The 24,222-nt window shown below is 43.2% G+C and overlaps 1 protein-coding gene across 1 annotated transcript; it reads right to left on the bottom strand.

The window, feature by feature from the left end:
- Window positions 1-10,317: 10,317 nt before the first annotated feature.
- SNAI3 (snail family transcriptional repressor 3) lies at window positions 10,318-21,086 on the bottom strand. The gene is made up of 3 exons (XM_072636326.1): window positions 20,795-21,086; window positions 13,977-14,612; window positions 10,318-12,019 (listed from the first exon to the last, which is right to left on the bottom strand). Exons 1-3 carry the CDS (start codon window positions 20,868-20,870, stop codon window positions 11,838-11,840), a joined length of 894 nt encoding a protein of 297 aa, XP_072492427.1. The 5' UTR covers window positions 20,871-21,086; the 3' UTR covers window positions 10,318-11,837.
- Between the last annotated feature and the right edge of the window lie 3,136 nt (window positions 21,087-24,222).

Raw genomic sequence — 24,222 nt, forward strand, 5'->3', positions numbered from 1 at the left:
TCACCATCCTAATTCTATCTTCTGGGAGAAGAAAACTCTTCAATGAAATTTGGGGTTGTTTCCCTTTAGAAGTGAAAAGAATGTTTAAAAGATTTTAGACTAGAACATTAAGTACTTATAAAGTTTTATATTCAAATGAGACCAGGGACTTTAGACCAAGACACTGAGAAATATGTTAGACCCATTGAATACATCTGTCCCCTTCACAATGTGTCTCCTCCCTTTTTTCCTGAAGTTTCCACTAAGCTGGAGGGCAAATGATTGCCTTGTAGCCTCAATTCTGGCCCCTTCCTGATCTCCTCCAGTCTTGGCAGCCCAGGTGCTCTCCCTGAAATGTCCTGCTGTTCACATAGTAATGGAGGCCTGGAAACTTGTGTTGTTCCACTGAGCTTTGCCAGAGAGCTATACTTAGCAATATGAGTAGAGGACAAGGGTGGGTTTTCTGGGTATAGCTAGTAGTAAGGGGAGGATTTTCAAAGTTCAACAAACATTTATTAAGAACATAATATTGCAAGGCTAGATACTAGGTGCTAGGGATATGAGGATAGTCAGCCAACAAGCATTTATTAATCACCTACTGTGTGCCACTCACTGTGTTAAGTGCTGAGAAGACAAAGGCATAAGACATTTTCTGCCCTCAAGAAGCTCATAGTCTAATGGGGGAGACAACAAATCAATACATACAAATAATCTATAGATGGGATAAATAGGAAGTGATTTAGAGAGAGAAGGTACTAAAATTAAGAGGGACTGGAAAAATTAAGAGGGATTTTAGGAGACAAAGTTTTAGTTAGGACTGGAAGGAAGCCAGGAGGCCGAGATGAGGAAGAAGGACATTCCAGGCAAAAGGGGACAGCCTATGGACTTAGTGGTAAGTTACCTCAGTTTTTTTCTGTAAAATATAAGGTAAAGTTCTCAGCTGAGAGAGTGAGGGGAGGGAGAGCCATGTGAAATCTGAAGGATGAAGAGGTTTGGAAAAGCCACAGTAGTGAATGGGATAGTGAATTAATTAAAGAGATGTAGGATTGCCTAGCAGCAATGAGGGTCCAGTTGAGTTTATGTGACATAAATTTGTAGTAGACCCAGTCAAAAATGATTATGTGATTTTCTCTACCTTCTTTTAGCAACACATGTATGGGATGGAAGGCAATGGATGATAGGAGTGATCCAAGGCTGAGAGTCTCACTTGACAGGGTACAATCATGATATGATAAGGGGGCAAAAGACTTGAGAAAAGATAATGTGCTGGTTCACCAAGGGGTCAAGTTAGTTAAAGGAGGAGAGTGTGGCTATTGCAGGGGTGATGGCCTAGGAAAGAACTGAGGGGTTAAGGGGTCAGAAGTCATTGTATAGATTAAAAGCTGGGTTTGTTATTGGAAGGCAGAGGGAAAGGGCAAAGCCAATATTTTGTGATCAGATAAGGTAATTTCTGAGTTCATGAACGTGGGGGTGGTGTATTTCTGGGTCATGGCAAGATCAAAAATATGACCATTTTTGTAAAGATATGACCATTTGAGGCAGGGTAGAGGAGTAGATCATGAGAAATAAGTATGATGAATTGGAAGGCTAGAATATTTGAGGGAGTATCAATATGTATGATGAAGTCTCCTTATATGAGGGCAGGAGTTGAGGAGGAGAGAAAGGTTATAAGCCAGGTACTGAACTAATGGAGGAAGGAAAGAAAGTACCCTGATGATTGAGCGGTAAATGAGTAGGGCATGAATCTCAGAGAGGTTACTGGCTAATGGTGGCAGGGAGAGAAACTGAAAGTGGGATTGAGGGGCAAGGAGCATTCCAATTCCCCTACCTTGACCAATGAGCTGACAGGAGTGAGTAAAAGTGCAGTCAGGGCTAGAAGGGGTGACCATGGAGGCTATGTCATCAGAAGGGAGCCAGGTCTCAGTGAGAGACAAAAGATGGAAGGAGTGGTAAAGATAAGATTTAAGATGAAAGCAAGTTTGTTGCTTATGGAACAGACATTCCAGAGGGCACAGTGGAAGACTGGTTTGGACTAGGAAGAGGTGGTACTGAGGGGAATAAGAAGGAGGAATAGAGTAGTAGAATATAGGAAATGAGATTCAGATGGTGACCTACAGGGGTCACCTGGAATGTGGACAGTATGACCAGGTGGGAGTTTGTTAATAATTAATTGAAAAATTTAGAGAGATTTTCAAAGTCAATAACTATTATGGCCTAAGAGTGGAGTTCTTTCAAAGCCTTGAGCAGTTCAGGCAAAAGATTAAGAAATTAGAGCAGAAGGAATGGTGATTCTGTCCTTCTCCAAGGAAGGAGACCAGGATGGAAAGTCAGTGGAATGATTCCCTCTTCCTACATCTCAGTCACAGGAGATTGGTATGGAGGCACGCAGAAGATGCAAGGAGTATGATGGTAAGGTGCCCTCATCTCCATTTCCTCTGTCCTAAGGAAGTTGGAAATCAGGCAGCAGACCTGTGTGACATGATGGAAGTCACCCTCAAGGAGAAATTGGCCTGACAGTCAACAAACACTTATTAAGCCCCTACTATGCTCCAGGAACTCTGCTAAATTAGGGATACAGAGAAAGGCAAGAGAAACCAGGCTTTCAAGAAGCTCAAGTTTAATGGAGGAAATAACATGCAGACGACTATGTACAAACAAGCTATATAGAGGATAAATTGGAAATAATCAAAAGAAGGAGGACATTAGAAATAAAAGGGATCACAAAAGTCTTCCTGGAGAAGGTGAGATTTTATCTGGGAAGCCAGGAAGCAGAGGTGAGGAGGGAGAGAATTCCAGCCTAGAACATGCCCAGAGTCAGGAGATGGAGTATCTTCTGTGAGTCAACAGTTGGGCCATACAAAGGCCCAACATGAGAAGAGAGAATTTCAGGGCCTCTAGTACCAGAGTTGTGAATTGCCTTGGTACATATGGTTCCCTACATATCTCTTTCACTGCCATTATACTCTAAGATGTACGTACTGTTCCCATAAATGCAGTGTGTATTTGTGTGCCCCAAGATGATGGGAAGAATTTTCTGTAACAATTGTTCCTTGAATTGGTGTTCCAACTCTCCCACATCTTCTCCAATATTTATCATCTTCCTGTTTTGTCATGTTAGCCAATCTGATAGGTGTGATGTGGTACCTCAAAGTTGTTTTGATTTGCATCTCTCTAATCAATAGTGATTTGGAGCATTTTTTTAATCTGACTATAGATAGCTTTAATTTCTTTCTCTGCAGATGGCCTGTTCATATCCTTTGACCATTTATTAATTGGGGAATGACTTGTATTCTTGTAAATTTGACTCAGTTCTCTAGATATTTTAAAAATGAGGTCTTTATCAGAGACATTGGTTGTAAAAATACCTTCCCAGTTTTCTGCTTCCCTCCTAATCTTGGTTGCATTGGCTTTGAGCAAAAACTTTTCAATTTAACATAATCAACATTATCTATTTTGCATTTCATAATGTTCTCTATCTCTTGTTTGGTCATAAATTCCTCCATTATCCATAAATCTAACAGATAAACTATTCCTTGCTCTCCTAATTTGCATATGGTATCAGTCTTTATATCTAAATCTTCTACCCATTTGGACTTTATTTTGGTATATGGTATCAGATGTTGGCTTGTTCCCAGTTTCCACCATACTATTTTCTAGTTTTCCCAGCAGTTGTTGTCAAATAGTAAGTTCTTATCCCAGAAGCTTGGGTCTTTGGGTTTATCAAACAGTAGATTACTATAATCATTGACTACTGTGTCTTGTGTTTCTAACCTATTCCACTGACCTACTTCTCTGTTTCTTAGCCCGTACCAAGTAATTTTGATGATCGCTGCTTTATAAGACAATTTAAGATCTGGTATGACTAGGTCACCTTCCCTAGCATTTCTTTTAATTAATTCTTGATATTCTGGACCTTTTATTTCTCCAGATAAATTTTGATATTATTTTTTAAGAATTTAATTAATTTGTCTTCAGTTTTCAACAATCACTTCCATAATTCTTAAATTTTCTACCTCTCCCTCTCCCCTTCCTTCCTGAGATGGCATACAATTTTATATGGGTTCTACACATACATTCTTATTAAACACATTTTCACATTAGTCATGTTGCATAAAAGAATGAAAAAGAATGGGAGAAATCATAAGAAAAAATACATAACACAGAAAAGTCTGCTTCATTCTGTGTTCTGATTACACAGTTCTTTCTCTGGATGTGGATGATATTTTGCCTTAAGAGTCCTTTGGAGATGTTTTATGTCCTTTCATTGCTGTGAAGGGCTTAGTCTATCAGAAACAGTCATCATACACTGTGGCTGTTACTGTGTATAATATTCTCCTGGTTCTTCTCATTTTACTCAGTATCAGTTCATCAGTTCTAGGCCTCTCTGAAGTCTTCCTGTTCATCATTTCTTATAGCACAATAATATTCCATTACATTCATATACCACAACTTGTTCAGCCATTCCCCAATTGATTTTCCCTTGATTTTCAGTTCTTGGCCATCAAAAAAGAGTTGCTCTAAATATTTTTGTACATGTGGGACCTTTTCCCGAATTTATGATCTCTTTGGGATACAGCCCTAAAAGTGGTATTGCTGGATCAAAGGGTGTGCACATTTTTGTAGGCCTTTGGGCATAGTTCCAAATTACTCTCCAGAATGGTTGGAGCTCCACCACAGCTCCACCAACAATGAATTAGTGTTCCAACTCTCTCACATCTTCTCCAACATTTAGCATTTCCCTATTTTGTCATGTTAGCCTATCTGATAGGTGTGATGTGGTACCTCAGAGTTGTTTTGATTTGCATCTCTCTAATCAATAGTGATTTAAAGCACTTTTTCATATGACTATAGATAACTTCAATTTCTTGCTCTGAAAACTGCCTGTTCATATATTTTGATCATTTATGAATTTGGAAATGACTTGTATTCTGGTAAATGTGATTCAGTTCTCCATATATTTTAGAAATGACACCTTTATCACAGATACTAACTGTAAAAATTCTTCCCCAGTTTCCTGCTTCCCTCCTAATCTTGGTTGCACTGGCTTTTTTTGTGCAAAAACTTTTAATTTAACATATTAACATAATATCCATTTTGCACTTCATAATATTCTCTATCTCTTGTTTGGTCACAAATTTCTCCATTCTCCATAAATCTGACAAATATATTATCCCTTGCTCCCCTAATTTGTTTATAGTATCAGTTTTTATACCTTGATCATGTACCCATTTGGACTTTATTCTTGTGTATGATGTCAGCCATTGGTCTATGCCCAGTTTCTGCCACACTTTTGTTCAATTTTCCCAGCAATTTTTTCAAACAGTGAGTTCTCATCCCAGAAGCTGAGGTCCTTGGGTTTATCAAACAGTAGATTGCTATTATCATTGACTAATGTGTCTTGTGTACCTAACTATTCCACTGATCTACCCCTCTGTTTCTTAGCCAGTACCAAGTAATTTTGATGATTGCTGCTTTATACTACAATTTGAGATCTGATATAGCTAGGCCACCTTCCCTAGCATTTCTTTTCATTAATTCCTTTGATATTCTGGACCTTTTATTCTTCCAGATAAATTTTGATATTATTTTTTTTCTAGCTCTATAAAATAATTTTGGTAGTTTGATTGGTATGGCACTGAATAAGTAAATTAATTTAGATAGAATTGTTATTTTTATTATATTAACTTGGCTTACCCACGAGCAACTAATGTTTTTCCAATTATTTAGATCTGACTTTATTTGTGCGCAGAGTGTTTTGTAATTGTGTTCATATAGTTCCCGGGGAAAAGCTTTTATTCTTTTCTGTATCCCAAGCCTCTTACTGTGTCCAGGTGGCCCTAATGTCATCCAGACCAAATTGAGTTCTAACTGAAACATCTTTTTCTTTCCTTCCAGATTCCAAAAAAGTGCCAGTCCTTACTCCACCTTCAGGTTAGACTGAATAGTACAAGCTGCTCTGGTAATGTTCCCTTGCAGCAGTTTGAGTGATGAAAAGAATTTCCTTTGGAGAGCAAAATGGAGAGTCTGGATAGAAGGAGAGAGGGGGTTGAAATGGAGAGAATATAAATGGCCCAGTGGGAAAGAAAAGAGTAAATTTGTGGATTTATTTCAATAAGAGGTTTGGAACACTGTCCCCTATAGTAGGAAGAAGACTGAGTAAGGAACCTAGAATAGGAAGACCAGAGAGGAGGGAGATGAGGTAGGAGTCTCAGAGCTAAGAATGATCCGAGGACCTGGTAGGGAGGCCCAATTGCTGTTGATAGCTTCAGTCTGGCTTACTCTAAGTGGAAAATCTCATTCATTCATTACATATCAATTCTCACCCTGGCTTTGAAGATTGGCAAACTTCCACTATCTCTCCTTACCCCCTTGCCAACCTACCATCTACTCCCCTGACCTCCCTGCCAACCTGGAGTTAAATATAAAAAGCATTTTCCATGGGAAAATATTTGGCTTTATTTTAGGCCTGTGAAATTCTCCTCCTCCATGCCTAACAGGTGCAATGGCTTCATTTAGATTTTGGAACCCCAAAATAGATCACAATTTACAATATAGCTTCCTTTAGGCATCTGGCCTCTATTTGTAATTCCCCTTTAAGCCACCCCTCTCTTAGAATATAAATATTGTTTGGGCTTTGCCTTTTTGCTGGGGAAGGGGAGATAACATCATCAGCAGGATTGGGGGAAAGGGCCTCTTCTCACCCTCAGGAAGTCTGATCTGTTCCACTAACAAAGCTAAGCTCTAGGGTAAATGGTTTTGGTGAGCAGTTCAAGGAGGATTACTCTGTTAGCACAGAGATGAGCCCCACAAAGGCATCATGGCCTTTGGCCCACAGGTCCCATATTATCCTCCTTTTACCCTGACCTGCAATAATAGAGATGTACTCTGGACTGAAGGAGGTAGAGGGGAGGAGTAGAGGAATCCATGTTCAGATAAAAGAGGTGAGAGTCACAGCATATTGAAGGAGAAGACTTCAGGAAACTTCCCAAGGCCCTCCTAGTAAATTCCAGATGGGCTTGTGTCCTCATCTCCTTGTGGACCCTTGTAGATGAGGGAAGTGGGTGACAGTCTTCTGCTGTGATTGTCTTCCAATGACTCTTTTGCGTTGTGGCTGGCCTCCTCCACATGGCATCTCCACCTGAAGTCCCTGTCAGATGCTGCCATGCATAATGCCACCTGGCATTTCAATTCAATAACATTTATTAAGTACCTACTATGTGCCAGGCCTTGTGTTAACTGTTCTAGATACAAGAAGAGGCAAAAGACAGTCCCTGCCCTCAAAGAGCTTAAGTCTAATGGAGAAGACAACGCGAAAACAAATGTATACAAAGCAAGCTATATACTGGAAAAATAGGAAATAATTAACAGAGGAAAAGCACTGGAATTAAGAGGGGTTGGGGAAGGCTTCCTGTAAAAGGTGGGATTTGAGTTAGGGCTTCAAGGAAGCCAGGGAGGGTGTGTCTATGGAGATCCTTGTGGCTTCTGACTTCAGCTATAATGTTCTCTCTCACTATAACCTATGGTGAGTAATTCATCCATCTCTCGATACTAATCTCTGAAAGCTAAACTCTAGTTGATCATTATGTAAGTAAAGGCTATTTACCTAATTAATAACTGCCAAACAACTCGGGGTTTGTGGTTTTCCAAGTTATTTTTTTAACACCTAAGACTTTTCAGTCTCCTGTGGAGTAAAAAATGTTAGGGAAAGACCCAAAAGTGAGCAAGTGGAGGAGGGAAGATCATTACCTCCCATACCAGTCAAGCACTGGCCTTGCATGCAGCCAGGAAAGCTAGAGAAGTCTCTGAGCTCACCCATAAACCAGGATAGAGGATCCCCTCATTAGAAGATGAACTTCTTGAGGAAAAGAACTGCTTCACTTTTGTCTTTGTATTGTCAGTGCTTGACACTATGCTTAGAACAAGACAGAGGTTTCTATTATCATTGTTTAGTTGCTTTCAGTCTTGTCCAACTCTCTGTAACCCCATTTGGGGTTTTCTTGGCAGAGATTCTAGGGTGGTTTGCTATTTTATTCTCCAGCTCATTTTACAGTGGAGGAAATTGAGGCAAACATGGTGAAGTGACTTTCTTAGGGTCACACAGTTAGTATGTGTCTGAAGCCAGATTTGAACTCAGGAAGATGAGTCTTCCTGGTTTCAGGCCCACTATTCTGTGCACCATGGTACCATCTTGCTGCCTACTTATAGGCTTAATAATTGTTTACTGAATAAAAGGAGAGGCATGAGTGATAGGGATTAAATGAGAACATAGCGTTGACAGTAATGTCTTTGAGATCAGGTTTGATGTAGAGGTTAGGCAGCTTCTAGTTGAAACTAGAGCAATCTCAGGACATCTATCCTGGGCTAGAGATCCCAGCTTGGGTTTTACCAGAGTGGACCAAATCCCTCAGGCAACTTACCCCAAACCAAGCACTCATGGTCTTCTGCCCCTGGTGCTGAACTCAAGCTGGGTGGCATCATCAGAACAGAAAGGAACAATTTGGGCTCATGTCTCATCCTTGGGGCCTAGACTATAACCAGCTAAGCCAGTGGGGTCAGGAAGAAGGCTTCTTGTGCCTAAGTATGAGTCCAAGTAAATTCCGAATTCTAGGAGCAAGCTCGGAGTTTTGTTTTGATCTTGCATATATTTCTATACTATGTGAACATATTGTCTCTCTCTACCACATGAGTAGGAAATGGTGAAGACCATTTAATTTTTGTCTTTGTATCTATCCCCAACACTTAGCTCAGTGACTAGGCATTTTAGTAAGCGCTTGCTGACTGCTTGATTCTGGGTAGTGTAGAAGAACAGTAATGAGAGCTTTTTCCATTTGCGGGAAGACCTCATTCCAGACCTAGGACAGTGGTGGCCAATATGTGTTCCCAGGCCTGGGCCAGAAGTAGAACTGCTGGGAACAGGCCAACCCCACTGTGAGGGACAGGTGTCTTCTCTAGAAAATCTCCCCACCAGGCATCTTGGTGGAAGCATCAAGAACTCAGTCAGTCTTGGACAAGGCCTCTCCCTGGCTCATTCCTAGATGCCATACCTTCAGTGCAGAGCTGAGGAGGACTTCAAGATTCATTGGCAGGAGGTGGGGACAACCCAATGAGTGGCTGCCCAGGCAGGCCTGAGAAAGGGAATAAGGCAAGTAAGGGGGAGGGCAAAGGGGAGTTAGACATGAAACCACCAAAGCTGGGGGGATGAGGGCAGTAAAGCTGAGTACAGGGAGGCTTGATTAGTAGCATCACCAAGTTAGGGAGCTTCTAAGGGGGGAGTATCCTAGCCAACAAACAGGAAAGAGCAAAGGGTAGTGTTGGCAGAGCCATACCTCTACAGGGTAAGACATTCAAGGAACATGGCACCTGAACCTGGCATTTCTGTAAGAAAGAAGCCATCAGACTTCAGAAAGGAAAGTTTTAAGTCCATCTCCTCAGCAAAATGCTATGCAGTACTCATCAAAAGCTGTCAGTCAAGCCAGGGTTTTCTGTACAATTATTCTCATTAGAATATTGTATATTCTATATGTGCCTGGCACATAGTAGGTACTTAATGCTTGTTAAACATATGGAAGAAAATGATAGCCCACTCTCCAGATGCCCTACCAACACTGCTGTTTCTCAAAAGGACTCCAATAAATCCTCCCCTTCTTCAAATTTTCTTACATTTCTTCCCATTTCCCACTATTTCCCATTGTCCTCTCTTCATGGCATTCATTTCCTTCCTCCATACTACAGCCTCATTCCCTACCCCCACCCTCACCTCTTCCCACAAAATATCTCATCTCATGATATACTCTTTCCCTCCCTCTCTCTCTCTCTCTCTACCCCATCTTCTATATTCCTTCTGTTCAGATAGAGGGCCAGATTATACTAGAATACTGCTGAGGGCTGTCTCTGAGCTTAAACTTTTTTTTTTTAAATAGTATTTTATTTTTCCAATTACATGTAAAGACAAATTTTAGCATTTATTTTTGAGTTCCAAATTTTTCCCTCCTTCCCCTTTATCTTCTCCCTAAGATGGTAAGCAATTTGATATAATGAGGCCTTCCCTCATTCTCCTTACTGCTAGAACCTTTCCTTCCAATGTTAACTCCTATCTACTCTGAATGTACCTTGTATGTATGTAAGTCTCTTTCTCTCTATATATGTGTATGTGTGTGTGTGTGTGTGTGTGTGTGTGTATGTATTCCTCATTAGATTATAAGGTCAGCATCTCTCTTTTTTTTTAACTTTTCTACATTCATTTTTTATAAGATTTTGAGTTTCAATTTTTTTCTCCCTCCCTCCCATCCCCCCCAAGACAGCAAGCAATCTGATATAGGTTATACATGTACAATCATGTAAACATATTTCCACATTAGTCATGTTGTGAAAGAAACAGAAAAAAAGGAAAGAGCCACAAAAAACCAAAAAAAGATGAAAATAGTATGCCTCAATCAATTCTTTCTCTGGACATGGATAGCATTTTCCATCATGAGTCTTTTGGAATTGTCTTGGATCATTGTACTGCTAAGACCTAAGTTTATCAAAGCTGACCATCCTACAGTGTTCTGGTTGTGCTCCTCTCACTCAGCATCAGTTCACGTAAGTCTTTCCAGGTTTTTCTGAAGCATGCCTGTTCATCATTTCTTATAGCACAATAGTATTCCATTACATTCATATACCACACCTTGTTCAGCCATTCCCCAACTGATGGGCATCCCCTCAATTTCCAGTTCTTTGCTACCACAAAATAAGGTGCTATAAATATTGTTGTACATGTGGTTCCTTTTCCTGTTTTTGTGATCTCTTTGGGAAAGACCTAGAATTGGTATTGCTGGGTCAAAGGGTGTGCACAGTTTTATAGCCCTTTGGGCATAATTCCATATTGGACAGTGTCTCTTTTTACTCACTTCTGAAATATCCCCAGAATTTCACATCGTGCCTAGCACTTTGATACAAGTGCTTGACACATATTTGGATAACTTTAGTTCCAGGGAATCACCCAGAAAATGTAAGCTCAAAGAATAGGAGACACAACAGTTTTGTGACTCTGTTTTTCACTCCACAGGTATATTACCCTACAGAAGACAGTCACACCAGCAATAGCCTAGGATGATTCTGTAAAGGTGCCAGTCCGGCAGGGGGAGCTCTCCCCTCCCCCCCCCCCCCCCCACTTACCTCAACCAACCTTTACTGCCATTGTCTGGTGTTAGCCACATTTTTTCCCCATTTTTATGAGAGAGAAAACAAGGCAAAGGGATATGTAACAGCTTGCCCTGAGCCCCATATTGTCAGAAACAAGCCCAGAGCTTAAGTTTGCTAATGCTTACATCAGTTTCCTAGACACTAGAGCATGCCACTAGCTCTGGGTAAAACCTCAGTCTGATCTGTTTAAGTCAGAGCCTTGTCCAGTTACTCATGGGACAGGGCTCCAACTCCAGCAGAACAGAGAAGTATACCTAATGATCTTTGACCTCCCTTCTCCCTAAATCCTACCAGGCCCCAACTCTTGAGGAATAAAACGGGGCACTTTAGTCTGTAAACCGAAGAGATGACTTCTTCTCGCCTTGCACACTCTTCCTCCAGCCAGGAGCAAGGCCTCAATATGGGACAATGTGAAGTGGGAGGCACAGAGGAGGGACCCAAGGCAATTGGAGTGCCATACTGACCAGGCACATTGCTTGAATGGATTAGCTCCAAATGGAGAAGGAAAGAGGGATGACTGAGAGTCCGGGTTCTTGCCATGACCCTCGATGCAGTTCTCCTGGTGGTGCAGATATTCCTCTTCTGGTTCCCCAGACTTCCAAGAATGACCCCCACCTCTGGGTGTTCCAGGTCAGTCCCCCTCCTCCCCTCACTGCCCTGGGCACTTGTGGCCATCAGGAGGCTGGGCAGCTGCCTGCTTCCTTGTGTCGTGTTAGCAAGGACATGCGGGAGAAGGTTTTGGTGCAGCCCTTACACTGGTATTTCTTGATGTCTGAGTGCGTCTGCAGGTGAGCCCGCAGGTTGGAGCGGTCAGCAAAGGCCCTACTGCAGTGAGAACAGGCATACGGCTTCTCACCTGGGGAGAAGAAGAGATGAAACTCAAATGACTGGCCTGTCCAGAGTATTCATTTCTAGCTTCCCTTCCCAACGCAGTTCAGAACAAGATTGAGCCCTTGTATAAGACCACTGAAAACAGGTCTGATTTAAATCTGCCCTATGTTGTAAGAAGAAGGTAAATGAACCACCTTGGACAGAATGCTTTTTTAAAAAGATATATTGATGTATTAAGTGCTTTATTCCTATTATGAATGGGGATTCATTCTCATGATCACATTCCCTGCCCCATACGGTAGATAATAAGGAAAAGGAATTATTACTGCCCCCTCTCTCCCACTGGAAAGAATTTTGGAGCAGAGTAGTTGACAGAAATTTCCGAATGCCACAAAGCTATTTGGTAGTAGATTCAGAATGTCTCATCCATGCTCTATGAGACCACACTACCATTTCCTTAGGAAAATTTATAATGGGGTGGGGGAAATCCTCCAGAACAATAATAGCTTACATTTATATAGTGCCTACTGTGTGCCAGGTACTTTACAAATATTATGTCATTTGATCCTCACAACAACCCTGGGGAGTAGGTGCTGTTACTATACCCATTTTACAGTTAAGGAAACTGAGGCAAGCAGAAGTTAAGTGACTTGCCCCATGTCACACAACTAATAAGTACCTGAGACTGGATTTGAACTTATACCTTTTTGATTCTACGCCTAGCATTCTATTCACCGTGCCCCCTAGGTACCTCTACATCCAGAAGTATAAAAAGCTATATAACAAATGCAAATTCTGGGTCCTGAAATCAAGAAGGAAAATCAACTAGGTCAAGCTTCCGGATCCTGGAATCATTAGCAACCCCGAAGCATCATTCAACCTTGGGTCTCATGATTATAGAGACAACTTCCAGACGGTTGGCCAATCCCTCACCCCATTAAGCTGAGTCTGATATATATGAGTAGCTGAGTTCCAAAACCAAACATTAGCATTCTTCCTATGACTAGGCACCCCCATGATACATAGCCACCAGAAACAGTCTTCTATGGAACCACCTTGCATACCGATCGCTCTGGCCCAAGAGCACTCAAGCCCCTGATATTCTGGAGCCGTGTGTTTAGTGATTCAAGGGCCCTTTTGCAGAGAGAGGGTAGGTAATGAGGAGAGCCCCCTCAGCTAAGGGCAGACAGGGAGAAGAAACTATTTTCCAGTGACCAGAAAATGGTTCTTGCAAAAGTCTGCTTTCCAATCTCTGCCTGTGGGGCAGCTCATATGAGATCCTAAGCAAGCTCTGATATAGATGCAACTGAAGGGTTTGTGAGGATTGTGTTACACAATATGTTATTTTTCTTCTGATCTGAATACCACAACAAATACAGGCAAACCACTGATGTACCACACTGACGCAAAGGGTGAGTAAGTAGTAGAACTCTGTCTCTCTCGGATGATTGTCTCCATCTCTTTCCTCATTTCTCTCTGCCTCAGTTTCTCTCTTTATTTCTTGGTGTCTGTGGTCTCTGTCTTCTTTCTCTCTTAAAGCTTTGTATCTTTTTCTATTTGATCAACCCTTCATGGGTGAGTTATGTTTACCATAGCTTCTCCCAATTTCCCAGTGAAATCCCCAGTCATAATTTCAGACCCCCAGAGAAACAGCACATTCCTCATTACTATACAATTCTTCCATTCTCCCTACCTCTGCCACCCCCAAACTCTGCATTACAGTAAGGTATGAAAAAACAGATTCAGTTCACAAAGATTCAGATTCAAACAACAGATTCAGTTTGCAAGGCAAATTGCAAAGCTGTTTGTTTCTGCATGAGGAAAAGGAAATTAATTGTGCGTGTGTGTGTGTGTGTGTTGGGGGGGGGGGGGGTCATATTTGATTCCTCCTATCCTGTTAGATGACTAGCAATTCTCTTCCTCAAAGCTAGTCTCTCCTCTGACTCAGTAGGCTTACTTAGTTCACCTTTCCCCTGTCTCACCTGTGTGAGTTCTGATGTGACCTTGGAGGAGCCAGGGTCTAGAGAAGGCCTTACCACAAATCTTACAGATACAGGGCAGGGTATGTGTGCGGATGTGCATTTTGAGGGCCCCCAGGCTCGCATACTCCTTGTCACAATACTTGCAGCTGAAGAAACGGCAGGCCTGCAGATCACAGCGCAGCTGCCGGTGTTTGGAGAGCCCAGAGAATGTGTGGTAGGTCTTGTGGCAGTCAAAGCATTCAAAGCAGCTCACAGAACCGAGTGGAGGGCTCCCACCTTGTGGACCTGCACCCCCCAGCAGTTTGTCTGGAGCCTTGTCTACCTCTGGTCTGGGATCGAGGGGCCACTGCTTAGGCATGTCCAGCAATGGGGAAAGGTTCAGATGGTCCAGGCTATCTTTGAGAGGGGCGCTGGGAGCTCGGCCATCCAGGGAGTCCACCACACTGATTTCCAGAGGCCCTGGGCTGGGGGTTCCCCGAACCTCCCCATTTAAGGGGAGAGGCAGTGAGATACAAGCAATGACAGATTTGCGGTCCCATAGGCTAGGAGCTCCACTGGATGCTGAAGGCGCTGCTCTCTCCTCAAGGAGCAGGGGGAAGACCAGTCCCTCACAGGCATAGCAGGAGCCATTTATCTCTGTCATGATAAGGAGAGAGAATACAGATATGAGAGATACTGGACAGTTCCTATCCTCATTTGTTTATTCTACCCCACACACCAAGCACACGTTCCTTCCTTTACCTGGCGGTAAGGTAAGATAGACAAGGGGCCCCTCTTAAGGATGTCTCCCTAGACCAGAGTGAGGGACACCTTCACATCACTGTGTGTCCCAGGGCAGACAGAGCTCCTGCCCCCTACCCCCCAAGCACCAGCATCTAAGTCATTTCAGGATCTAAAAACACTAGTGCTTTGTCAGCTTTCTTTCTCTAGGTTTCTGAGCAGCCCTGGCAGTCAGAGCACTAGGCAGCATGGAAAACATAAACATACAAATATCATTTATCCCCAGGTGGATTAGTCAACATGGTGAATTCTTTCAGCCATACTCTCAGCTGATGCAACGAACCAGACCAGCTAGATTATCTGTAGTTTTCAATTATCCTAACTACATCTAGAGTTGACTTTACTAAGCAGTATCTAAAACACATCAATAGTAGTGAGAATTTTGTTGTTCAGTTGTGTCCAACTGTTCTTGGCCCCATTTGGGGTTTTCTTGGTAAAGACACTGGAGTAATTTGCCATATCCTCCAATTCATTTTATAGATGAGGAAATGGAAGCAAACAGGGTTAAGTGACTTGCCTAGGACCACATAGCTAGTGAGTGTCTGGGCTGGATTTGAACACAGGTCTTCCTGACTCCAGGGTCAGCACTCTATCCACTGTGCTACCTAGCTGCTTCTAGAATTTATAGAGCACTTTAAAGTTTCCAAGGTTGGTCATCACATTTGATCTTCACAACAACTTTGGGTGGGAGATGTTAGTATTATCCTCATTTTACAGGTGAGGAAACTGAGGGACAAAGAGGTTAAGTGATTTGCTGAGGGTCACACATCAGAGCCTATATTGGAATTCAAGTCTTCCTGACTCCAGGTCTGGTGCTTTGTCCACCGTGCCCACCTAGCTGCCAGTTATTACAGAACTTGGCCCTTGCTTAGGGATAATGCCAACTGTATAGTTCAGTTATGGCCCAGTTGGTTCATCCTTCTCAATGTTGTCCATGTTCATGTCTTTTTAGAGGATGTGAACCTTGTTTAGGTATCTTCAGTGGCACTAGAATGCCCCTCTAATAGAAATGACCTTTGTTGTTCAGTTGTTTTAGTCATGTCCAACTCTATGACCCCATTTGGGGTTTTTTTTGTAGAAATGTTAGAGTGGTTTGCCATTTCCTTCTCCAGTTCATTTTACAGATGAGGAAACTGAGGCAAACAGGGTGAAGTGCCTTGGCCATGATCACAGCCACAGTTAGTAAGTGTCTAAGGGCAGATATGAACTCAGGAAGATGAGTCTTCCTGACTCTGGGCCCAGCATTCTATCCACTCTACCACCTCCCTGCTTCAAGACAATGCCTCAGAATCCACAGTTAAACAGGGGAGAAACCACTCATGAAAATTAGCATTTGCAAGCCAAGCACCACCATTCGAGTCTCACAATCTCCCCAGCAGGTAGAGGGGTCAGAGGCTTAAGCACATAAGCTTAAATGCCCTAAGTGTAAACAGATTAGTCCATTGGGTTGTGGCTAAATTCCGGAGTCTTTTCCAAACCAAAATTTCAGAACAAGTTCCCTTACTTTTGGTTCGTAAAAGAGTTTTAATGCATGTTCTATGACATTCCACATATGTACATACGTATCCACACATAATATAGAACTAGTATTTATAATCTTGGAAAGAGACAAAAATGGGGCCCTGAGAGGACACCTCTCATACTCCTTACCCCTCAAGCAGAGTAATTGACCTTCAGTTAGAGATTTTTAGTAGCTTAGAAAGAACACTGGCTTTTCAGGAAAAAGGTGATAAGTGACGGTTATAACTGTATCCCTCAAGCAATAAGCCACACGTCAAATCAAGTATTTATTAAACACCTGCAGTGTACCAGGCATTTACTGTGGTAAATTCTGGGGATACCAAGACAGGCAAAAAAAAAAAAAGTGTTCTCTCTAGAAGCTCCCAGTCTAATGGATTATGGAAGGTGGATCATGGAACTGTGAGACCCTAAACAAGATATGATACCTGTTTCAGTCAAACCCTGAAAAAAATAGCCTTAAAGATCTGTTTATTTTTCAGGAAAGAGCAAGGAAATTTCCACTTAGAAATCCAAATTTAACCAGAATTTAATGTTACTGCTTCATTTTGTGTATTTATTTCTCCCATTTTACTACAGGATAATCTGGAGGACCTGGACTCTTGGCTCCTAGGCATTGGGGGTTGGGGAGGGCGTTGGGAGTGACTCATCCCAGAGATAACTCTAGCACCACACTCTGAACAAACAGCTTTGCAGTGATAGGGATCTCCTCTCCCCTCCCTCCTTCCAGGGGTCACTTTTTAGAAGACCTAGTCACACCTGTCGGCCAGCTCTAGCCCTGAACCATCAAATCCAACAGATACAATGTAGCTGCAAACTAATTATGAAACTGAACAAAGTTGAAATTCACCCATTCTTTTATATCTCTTCTTCCCCCTCTTTTGTTCTCTCTCTGTCCCCCCATTTCCCTTTTCTTTTAATCAAACATATATTTCCAGGTCTTTGAGAACGTTAATGGTAAGGCATCTGCTTTCTCCCCATCCATATATGTTGCTGGCTTCATGTTGAGTTGTGTTAGTCATGTCCAACTCTTCATGACCCCTTTTGAGTTTTCTTGGCAAAGATACTGGAGTGGTTTGTCATTTCCTTCTCCACCTCATTTTACAGATGAGGAAACTGAGGCAAACAGGGTGAAGTGACTTACCCACAGTCACACAGTTAATAAGTGTCTGAGACCAGATTTGAACTTCCTGACTCCAGGCCTGGCACTCTATATCCATTTTGCCACCTAGTTGTGCTCCCTCCCACCCGACTCCCCACACCCCTAGTCTTAACGTAGTGTTAAACTATTAAAGTTAAGATTTTTAGGATACACTGTATTGTTCTTGAATGGGTCCTCCTCCCCCCCAGTGCAGCCCTGGTATATGATCAGAAAAATGTAGACCTCTGGAAGAATTCATAGAAGAAAAAGAACTAGGAAACACGTAAGTACAGTCTATGACTTCATTGCTTGTATCCCAGGCACATAATAAATACCCATGAGTAATCATGATGAAATCAGTTACCAATGCTTACCTGTTGCAGATTCTACCTATAGAGAGGTACAGTAGACAATCTTTCCACCCATTCCCATTCCCCATTCAATTTAGTGTTAGATCCTCTCCTACAAGGGTAACCTCTCCCACCTTGATGCTTTCATCTTATCCCTCAAGGAGGGGTGTGGCAGCAAGGAGAAGAGCTTTCAGTTTCTTCCAGATTGGCCCAAGAGAATTCCATTCCATTATGTCACCAGAATGATCCACTTCAGTTCTGGGAACCATTATCAATCAGATAGAAGAGGCAGTGGGGCTTAGTGGATAGACTACCAGCCTTAAAGCAAAGGAGACCTGCATTCAAGAACTGCTTCTAACTGGCCTTGTGACCCTGGACAAGTCACTTCTCAGTGCTGTAGACAACTCTAAGACTATAAACTATAGAAAAGTGCTGATGAGCATTCATAGGAGTTTCCCCATTAATAGGTTCCCTTTATTAATGAAATTGTGGCAGTTCCTAAACTTCCTTCTCTGGACACTAGTTATTTTCTGTTCATCCTTCGAGGCTCAGCAAGCTTATTGTTCTTGGATGGCAGCAAGAGTACAGCCAGGCAAAAGCTACTGGTACCATGGACAGGCCTAAGGAATAAGTTGGAAAGAGGAAGAAAGGGTAGAAGAAAGCAGGGAGAGAGAGAAGTGTAAAAAAAAATCCATTTGATGGGAATGACACCAGACCATCTCATTAATGACTCCAGACCCAGAATGCCTACCTGTGGATATTTTTTTAATTGATTTTTTTTCTTTCTTTTCTCCAGTAGAATAGTCTTCACTCCTTATGGGTTCAGGTATTCTGGATGCTCTAATTCTCAGAGAACTCACTAAGAACACCTACTCAAAAGCAAACTCCTGGCTACCACAGACCTTCTAAAGATACAGGGAGTTCCCTCAGCAGAAAGTCTACCCTGGAAAAATGATACAGGCAAGACTCATGACCAGTCAGTCCCCTTTCTAAACCAACCCCACCCCAGTCAGGGACAGGTGGTTGGAGCTGCCGAGGGCAACCACCAGGATATCTTACCAGTTGGTATGTTAAAAGACTGATGATATACAGGCAATTAGGGTCAAGCCTCCCTAATACCTCCTCTCCACTTCAATAGCTACCCTCTCAAATTCCCTTTACCCAAACTATTCAGAATTTTAACTCAATTTCACTTATTGAAGTGATATCAGGTTGGGCATGGAGAGACATCTCTTAGGGATGGCTCTCTAGGCACTACCATTAATGGGAGTCACTTAGAAATTGAGATCATCATCCATGTGGCGGTTATTTGGAGGGGGGTAGGGAGTGGACATGGACATGTGTTAATGAATAATTCACTTTGACTGTGTGGATACCACTGCCAAACAATGGACTTCAGGGGCTTAGAAGGGAGTATTTGATCAGGTGACTTGTCCCTAGCACAGGAAAAAATAACTCTTCACAAAGACCATTCTAACCCCTCCTCGGTTTCTTCTCCTTTGGGGGATACAGAGTAATATACCCTCCCTCAGATTGTTTGCCGATCCCCAGATAGTGGCGGCTGCTCTATTCTCTATCAGGTTAGAGGACTGTGTTCTTATGCCTCCAAACAAGCTCTTCTCTGAAGGAAAAAGTTGTACCTCGCTATTTCACCTACAGCCTAAAGGCTCAATGTTGGGGATGGTTTCCCCTATAGTTGCAGAGGAAGGAGAACTGATTTGGGCTTGAATCAAAGCTCTGCTACTTTGTATCACTGTGACCTTGAGCACATCAGTTCCCTTTCTTGGGCCCCAAATTCCTTATTTATAAAATGAGGGGATTCCTTACAATTTCCAACGAATGAATTGTAAGGAGGTCTGAGAATCTTTTCATTCAGTAAATTAGAACTCAGCCCCTTAAGAAGTCTCCATGAAGTAAGAAAGGTTAGGGAAAGGGACTTGAAAAGTTAGAAAGAGGTTTCAGGGCTGATAGGGATGGATGAGGACTGGGTCCCTCTTTTTCACACTTTTCCGAAGAGTTTAAATTCAACTTGTGGCTGCTCTCCGGAATTGGACACTTAGACCTTCTCTTTCCTCTAAGTAAGTGTCTGTTCCTGAAAGAAACAGAGAGACAGAGAGTCTGTGTCTGTTCCTATCAGACACCAGCCAGGAGTGGAATTCGAAATCACTGGAGAGGAGAGGGAAAGGGAGACCTGACCCTTCAGCCTTATTCTCTCCTCTAAGGGTGAGGGAAAGACAGACAGACAGACACAGTGAAAAAGAGACAAAGGCAGAGATTGTTTTTCCTCCCTTGTCCAGAAAAAGATCGGCACCCTTGAGGCTACAGGGAATACCCACAGCTCGGAGTCTGAAACTCCCGGGACTCCGGAGTACACTGGGGGCCAAGGGAGGGGGATCGCCTTCACCAAGCACTGGCTTTGCTCGTCCCAGATAGGGCGGCAGGAGCGTAGGAGGGTCTCTATCAGCTCTCAGGGGAAAGATCTAGAAAAGCACTTAGGTCCGGCCGGTTCCCAAGCTCTAAGACCTTTCCAGGAATTTGGCTACAGATTTGGGGTATTTAAACCCTCCAGCTAGGGGCTGAGATAGCTGAGAATTGGCCCGGAGGCGAAGGTCGGGCGCAGCAGGTGGGTTCCCGCATGGTTTCATAGTCTCAGGTCCCCCGCGCCCCCGGCAGCCCCCTTCTCCCTCCTTCCCTCCCCAGTCAATGTTCCTGAGGAAGCTCCCCACCTCCCCCAGCCCCCCCCCCCCCCCCCGCAATGCCACTGCCCCCGCATCCTCCAAGCGCGGACTCCTGCCGGGCTTGCACCTGCTAGCACAAGGAGCCCCTGGGCTCGGTGCCGCCAACTCGTTCTCTAGCTGCTCTCACTCTCCTATCAATTAGCCTGCTTTTCAAAATTACTTTCCCCCCCCCAAAAGGAGAGCAGGGGGCCGATCTTTCCCTATGTCTCCCCGGAAGGCCGACGCCGGCGGCTGGGAGACAATGAGGAGGCCCCCCTCCCCGCTCCAGCGCCCACCGGGACATTCCTTTACCTTTCTGAGATTCCAACTGGCCATAGTTGGGGATTCGGTTGCTCCAGTGCTTTTTTACCAAGAAGGACCTGGGCATCTTCCCTGGGAGGAAAAAGGGTGTAGGGGACAGGGCGCTGGCCGTATGAGTCCGGTGGATTCCCTGGGGAGGTCCCAGATGCAGGAGAAGCGGCGGCTGCCCAGGGGAGCCTCCAGTCCTCCCTGTAGCTGGGGAGGGTCACACAGCCCCAAAGGCTCGCATTCCTCCCTGCCCTCTAGGGCTGGACAGGGGCTTGGAGTCAGGTGCAGTAAGGGTCAGATCTTATTAACATAGCTCACCCAACGGACCAACCAGGGCCTGGGACAAGTGCAGGGGGCGGGGCCGAGGGGCCCGCCTCCCTGAGGCGCCTTTGCCAGGGAACAGGTGTCCGACAGACGCTGGGTTCAAGACCCCAAAGGCCAGACTCTTAGGAGAACCACATCCCTGCCTTAATGACCCGGCTCGCAAGATCTCCCTGGCTCACGCCAACAGGGCTGTGTAACCAGCAATTCCCACCGTCCCTGCTGGGGGCAAGGGGACGATTACGGAAACTCAGTAGACTCCAAATCCTTCATTTCTGTTTTTCAGTAAAACTTCCTCTGCGGGGTTGGGCATTATAATGCTGGGGAATATTGGGGTCTGGAAAATTGATCCCTCAGAAACGGGTTAACTATATACTCTTCTCTAACAGAATCGACGCAGATAAGCGCTCTGTACACCTTCATTATCGAAATGCCAGGAATGGGTCACTAATCAAGCATTTACCCAGTGAGATAACATTTCTCTCGGAAAGGATTAGGAGACAGAGCATTAGTGGAAAGAATACTGAACTGTGAATGCCCTACCTGTTCTGCCACTAACTAGACATACGTCCTTGGGCAAGTTACTTCCCAGTTCTGGCCCTCAGTTTCCTCCACTGCAAAATGAGGGAGGTTGGATTATGAGATCTCGAGAATGTTCTGACATTCCCCAGCTTTGTTATTCTAGTTAAACTAACCAGAAATCCACCTAATCCCCCACCCCCAAGCACATGACACATGTAGAGATCATATGATTTTGATCCAGAAGAGACTTTAGGGATCATCTAGTTCCCGTTTCTTAACTCCTTTTGTATTCTGGACCCCCTTTGGAAGTCTGGTAAAGCCTAAGGTCCCCTTCTCAAAATAATGTTTTTAAATGCACAAAATACATAGGATTACCATAAATAAATATGAAATAAAGATGCATTTTTTTTCCCATCCAAAGTCATGGACCCCTTAAAATCTGTTCCTAGGATGGGTTAAGAAATCCTCTCTAGTCCAAGTTTCTCATTTTGCAAAGGAGGCAATTGAGGTTCAGAAAAGTAATGGGATGTCCCCAAAGTCACACATATAGCTAAGCCAGAATTCAAACCAGTTGCTTTGACTACACACCTATTTTGAGGATGTGGTAGAGAGAGGAACTGCTATTCTGGTATGGATCAGGTGAGATAATATCTCAGGCTCTCCCGATGCTGTAATTCTGTGAATCTGCAAGTGAGTACGTGCGCATCCGCGTGCACACACACACATTTCTATACTGCTTTAAGTTACAAAGTACTTTCCTTGCAATCCTGTACAGTGGTGGGTAGTATCCACATTATTATCCCCATTTTACAGATGAGGTAACATAAAGACTATGTCACAAGACTCAAAACCTTACTTGCTTGTTGGGACCTGCCAAAGATTGCATTTAGCAGGTGAAGCCTTCAAGAGTCCAGTTTTATGTATCCATTAATATCCATTTATGGGTCCATGTGAGCCCTTTATGACTTCTAAATTTTCACCAAGGTAAAATTAAGCTTATCTTCTTCTACTCAATATAAGTTTGTTGACCTGCAGTGCTTGTACAGGAGCTGGAGACCAAATTGCCCACATTCATGGATACACAGGCATAAGCTACACAACAAGCTATATTGAAATAATTCCCAAAACAAAAGCTTCATACCATGATTACAGAATCATAGATTTAGAGCAGGAAAGGACTATAAGTATCCTATAGTATGAGTTCCTTACTTTACAAATGAGGAGACTAAGACAGAGAGGTCAATTGACTTGTCCAAGGTCACATAAGTAGTGTCAGAATTAGGATATACATATGCATATTTGTGTATGTGTCTATACAGATATGTGTGTATACATGCATATGTACTATGTATCTATATCTATCTATCTATTTCTATCTATCTAAACCATCTACATATGGCCAGAAGTTACAGAGTGAGATGGTGGAAAAGCTGGGAACCAAAGCCCAGGTCTCCTAAATTCCAAGTGTTCTTTCCGTGTTGCTTGGAAAAGTTGATTAGGTAAGGGCAGCTCTCCTGTTGTATCACAGGCTGACAGCATGAGGGATGTAATTGTCAGGGTGTGTGTGTACCCTCCCTACCTGCTTCCTCTGCCATTCATGGTTCCTGTATATAGACTCATCCCAAAGGAAAGCACAAACTTTCAAATATTTCTTCAGTTGTCTTTCACCTGGGTGTCATTCTTCCCTGCCTTGGGGGCAGCTAGGTGTTGCAGTGGATAGAGCACCAGTGCAGAAGTCAGGAGGACCTGAGTTCAAATCTCACCTCAGACACTTGACACCCACTAGCTGTGTGACCTTGGGCAAGTCACTTAACCCCAGCTGCCCCATCCTGGGTCATCTCCAGTCATCCTGATGAATATCTGGTTACTGGATTCAGATGGCTATGGAGGAGAAGTGAGGTTGGTGACCTGCACAGCCCTCCTTCACTCAAAACAAAGTCAAGTGCAAGTCATGTCATTATTTCTCTGATGGCATGGTCTTCTTCGGCAACGAAGGATGAACACATTCTTCCCTGCCCATCCATTCAAGGTGTGACTGGGGCTAAAGCTCTCCATGGTTTTCTCATTAATCTCACTTTGGTCACACCCCATTCAGAAAAGTTATCTCAGGTTTCTTAGTAATATTCCTTCCTCTGATTTTACAATCCTTCTCACCTAAAGGGAAATAGCAAGAGTTCATAACAGTTGTACCCATTTTGTAGAGGGGTAGTTGAGGCACAATTGAGTGATATGTTCAAGTCAGTTAGGAACAAAGCTAGGACCAGAGCCATACATTCTAATTCTAATTTGAAGTCATTTCCTTTAGACCTGTTTCTCCCTGATTCACTGCATTTGATACACACAAACATTTGATTTTTCCTGGAAATTTGTGAAATAAAGAAATACTAATAATTCTTAAATTCTACATGATTTTTATTGTTGTAGATTCTTTTTCTGCCAATGCAGATCCTAATTCCTCCACACTTTAGTAGACAGTCTTCATTAGTTGCTGTGGCTAGAACAAATTCCTTACCTGGTAGCCATCCCTCTGAGGATGAACACTGTTGTACTTCACTAGCCTAGTTCTTGGACAAGATCTACAAACTGTC

The sequence above is a fragment of the Notamacropus eugenii genome, chromosome 1 (genome assembly GCF_028372415.1).
Source record: "Notamacropus eugenii isolate mMacEug1 chromosome 1, mMacEug1.pri_v2, whole genome shotgun sequence".
Lineage (NCBI taxonomy): Eukaryota > Metazoa > Chordata > Mammalia > Diprotodontia > Macropodidae > Notamacropus > Notamacropus eugenii.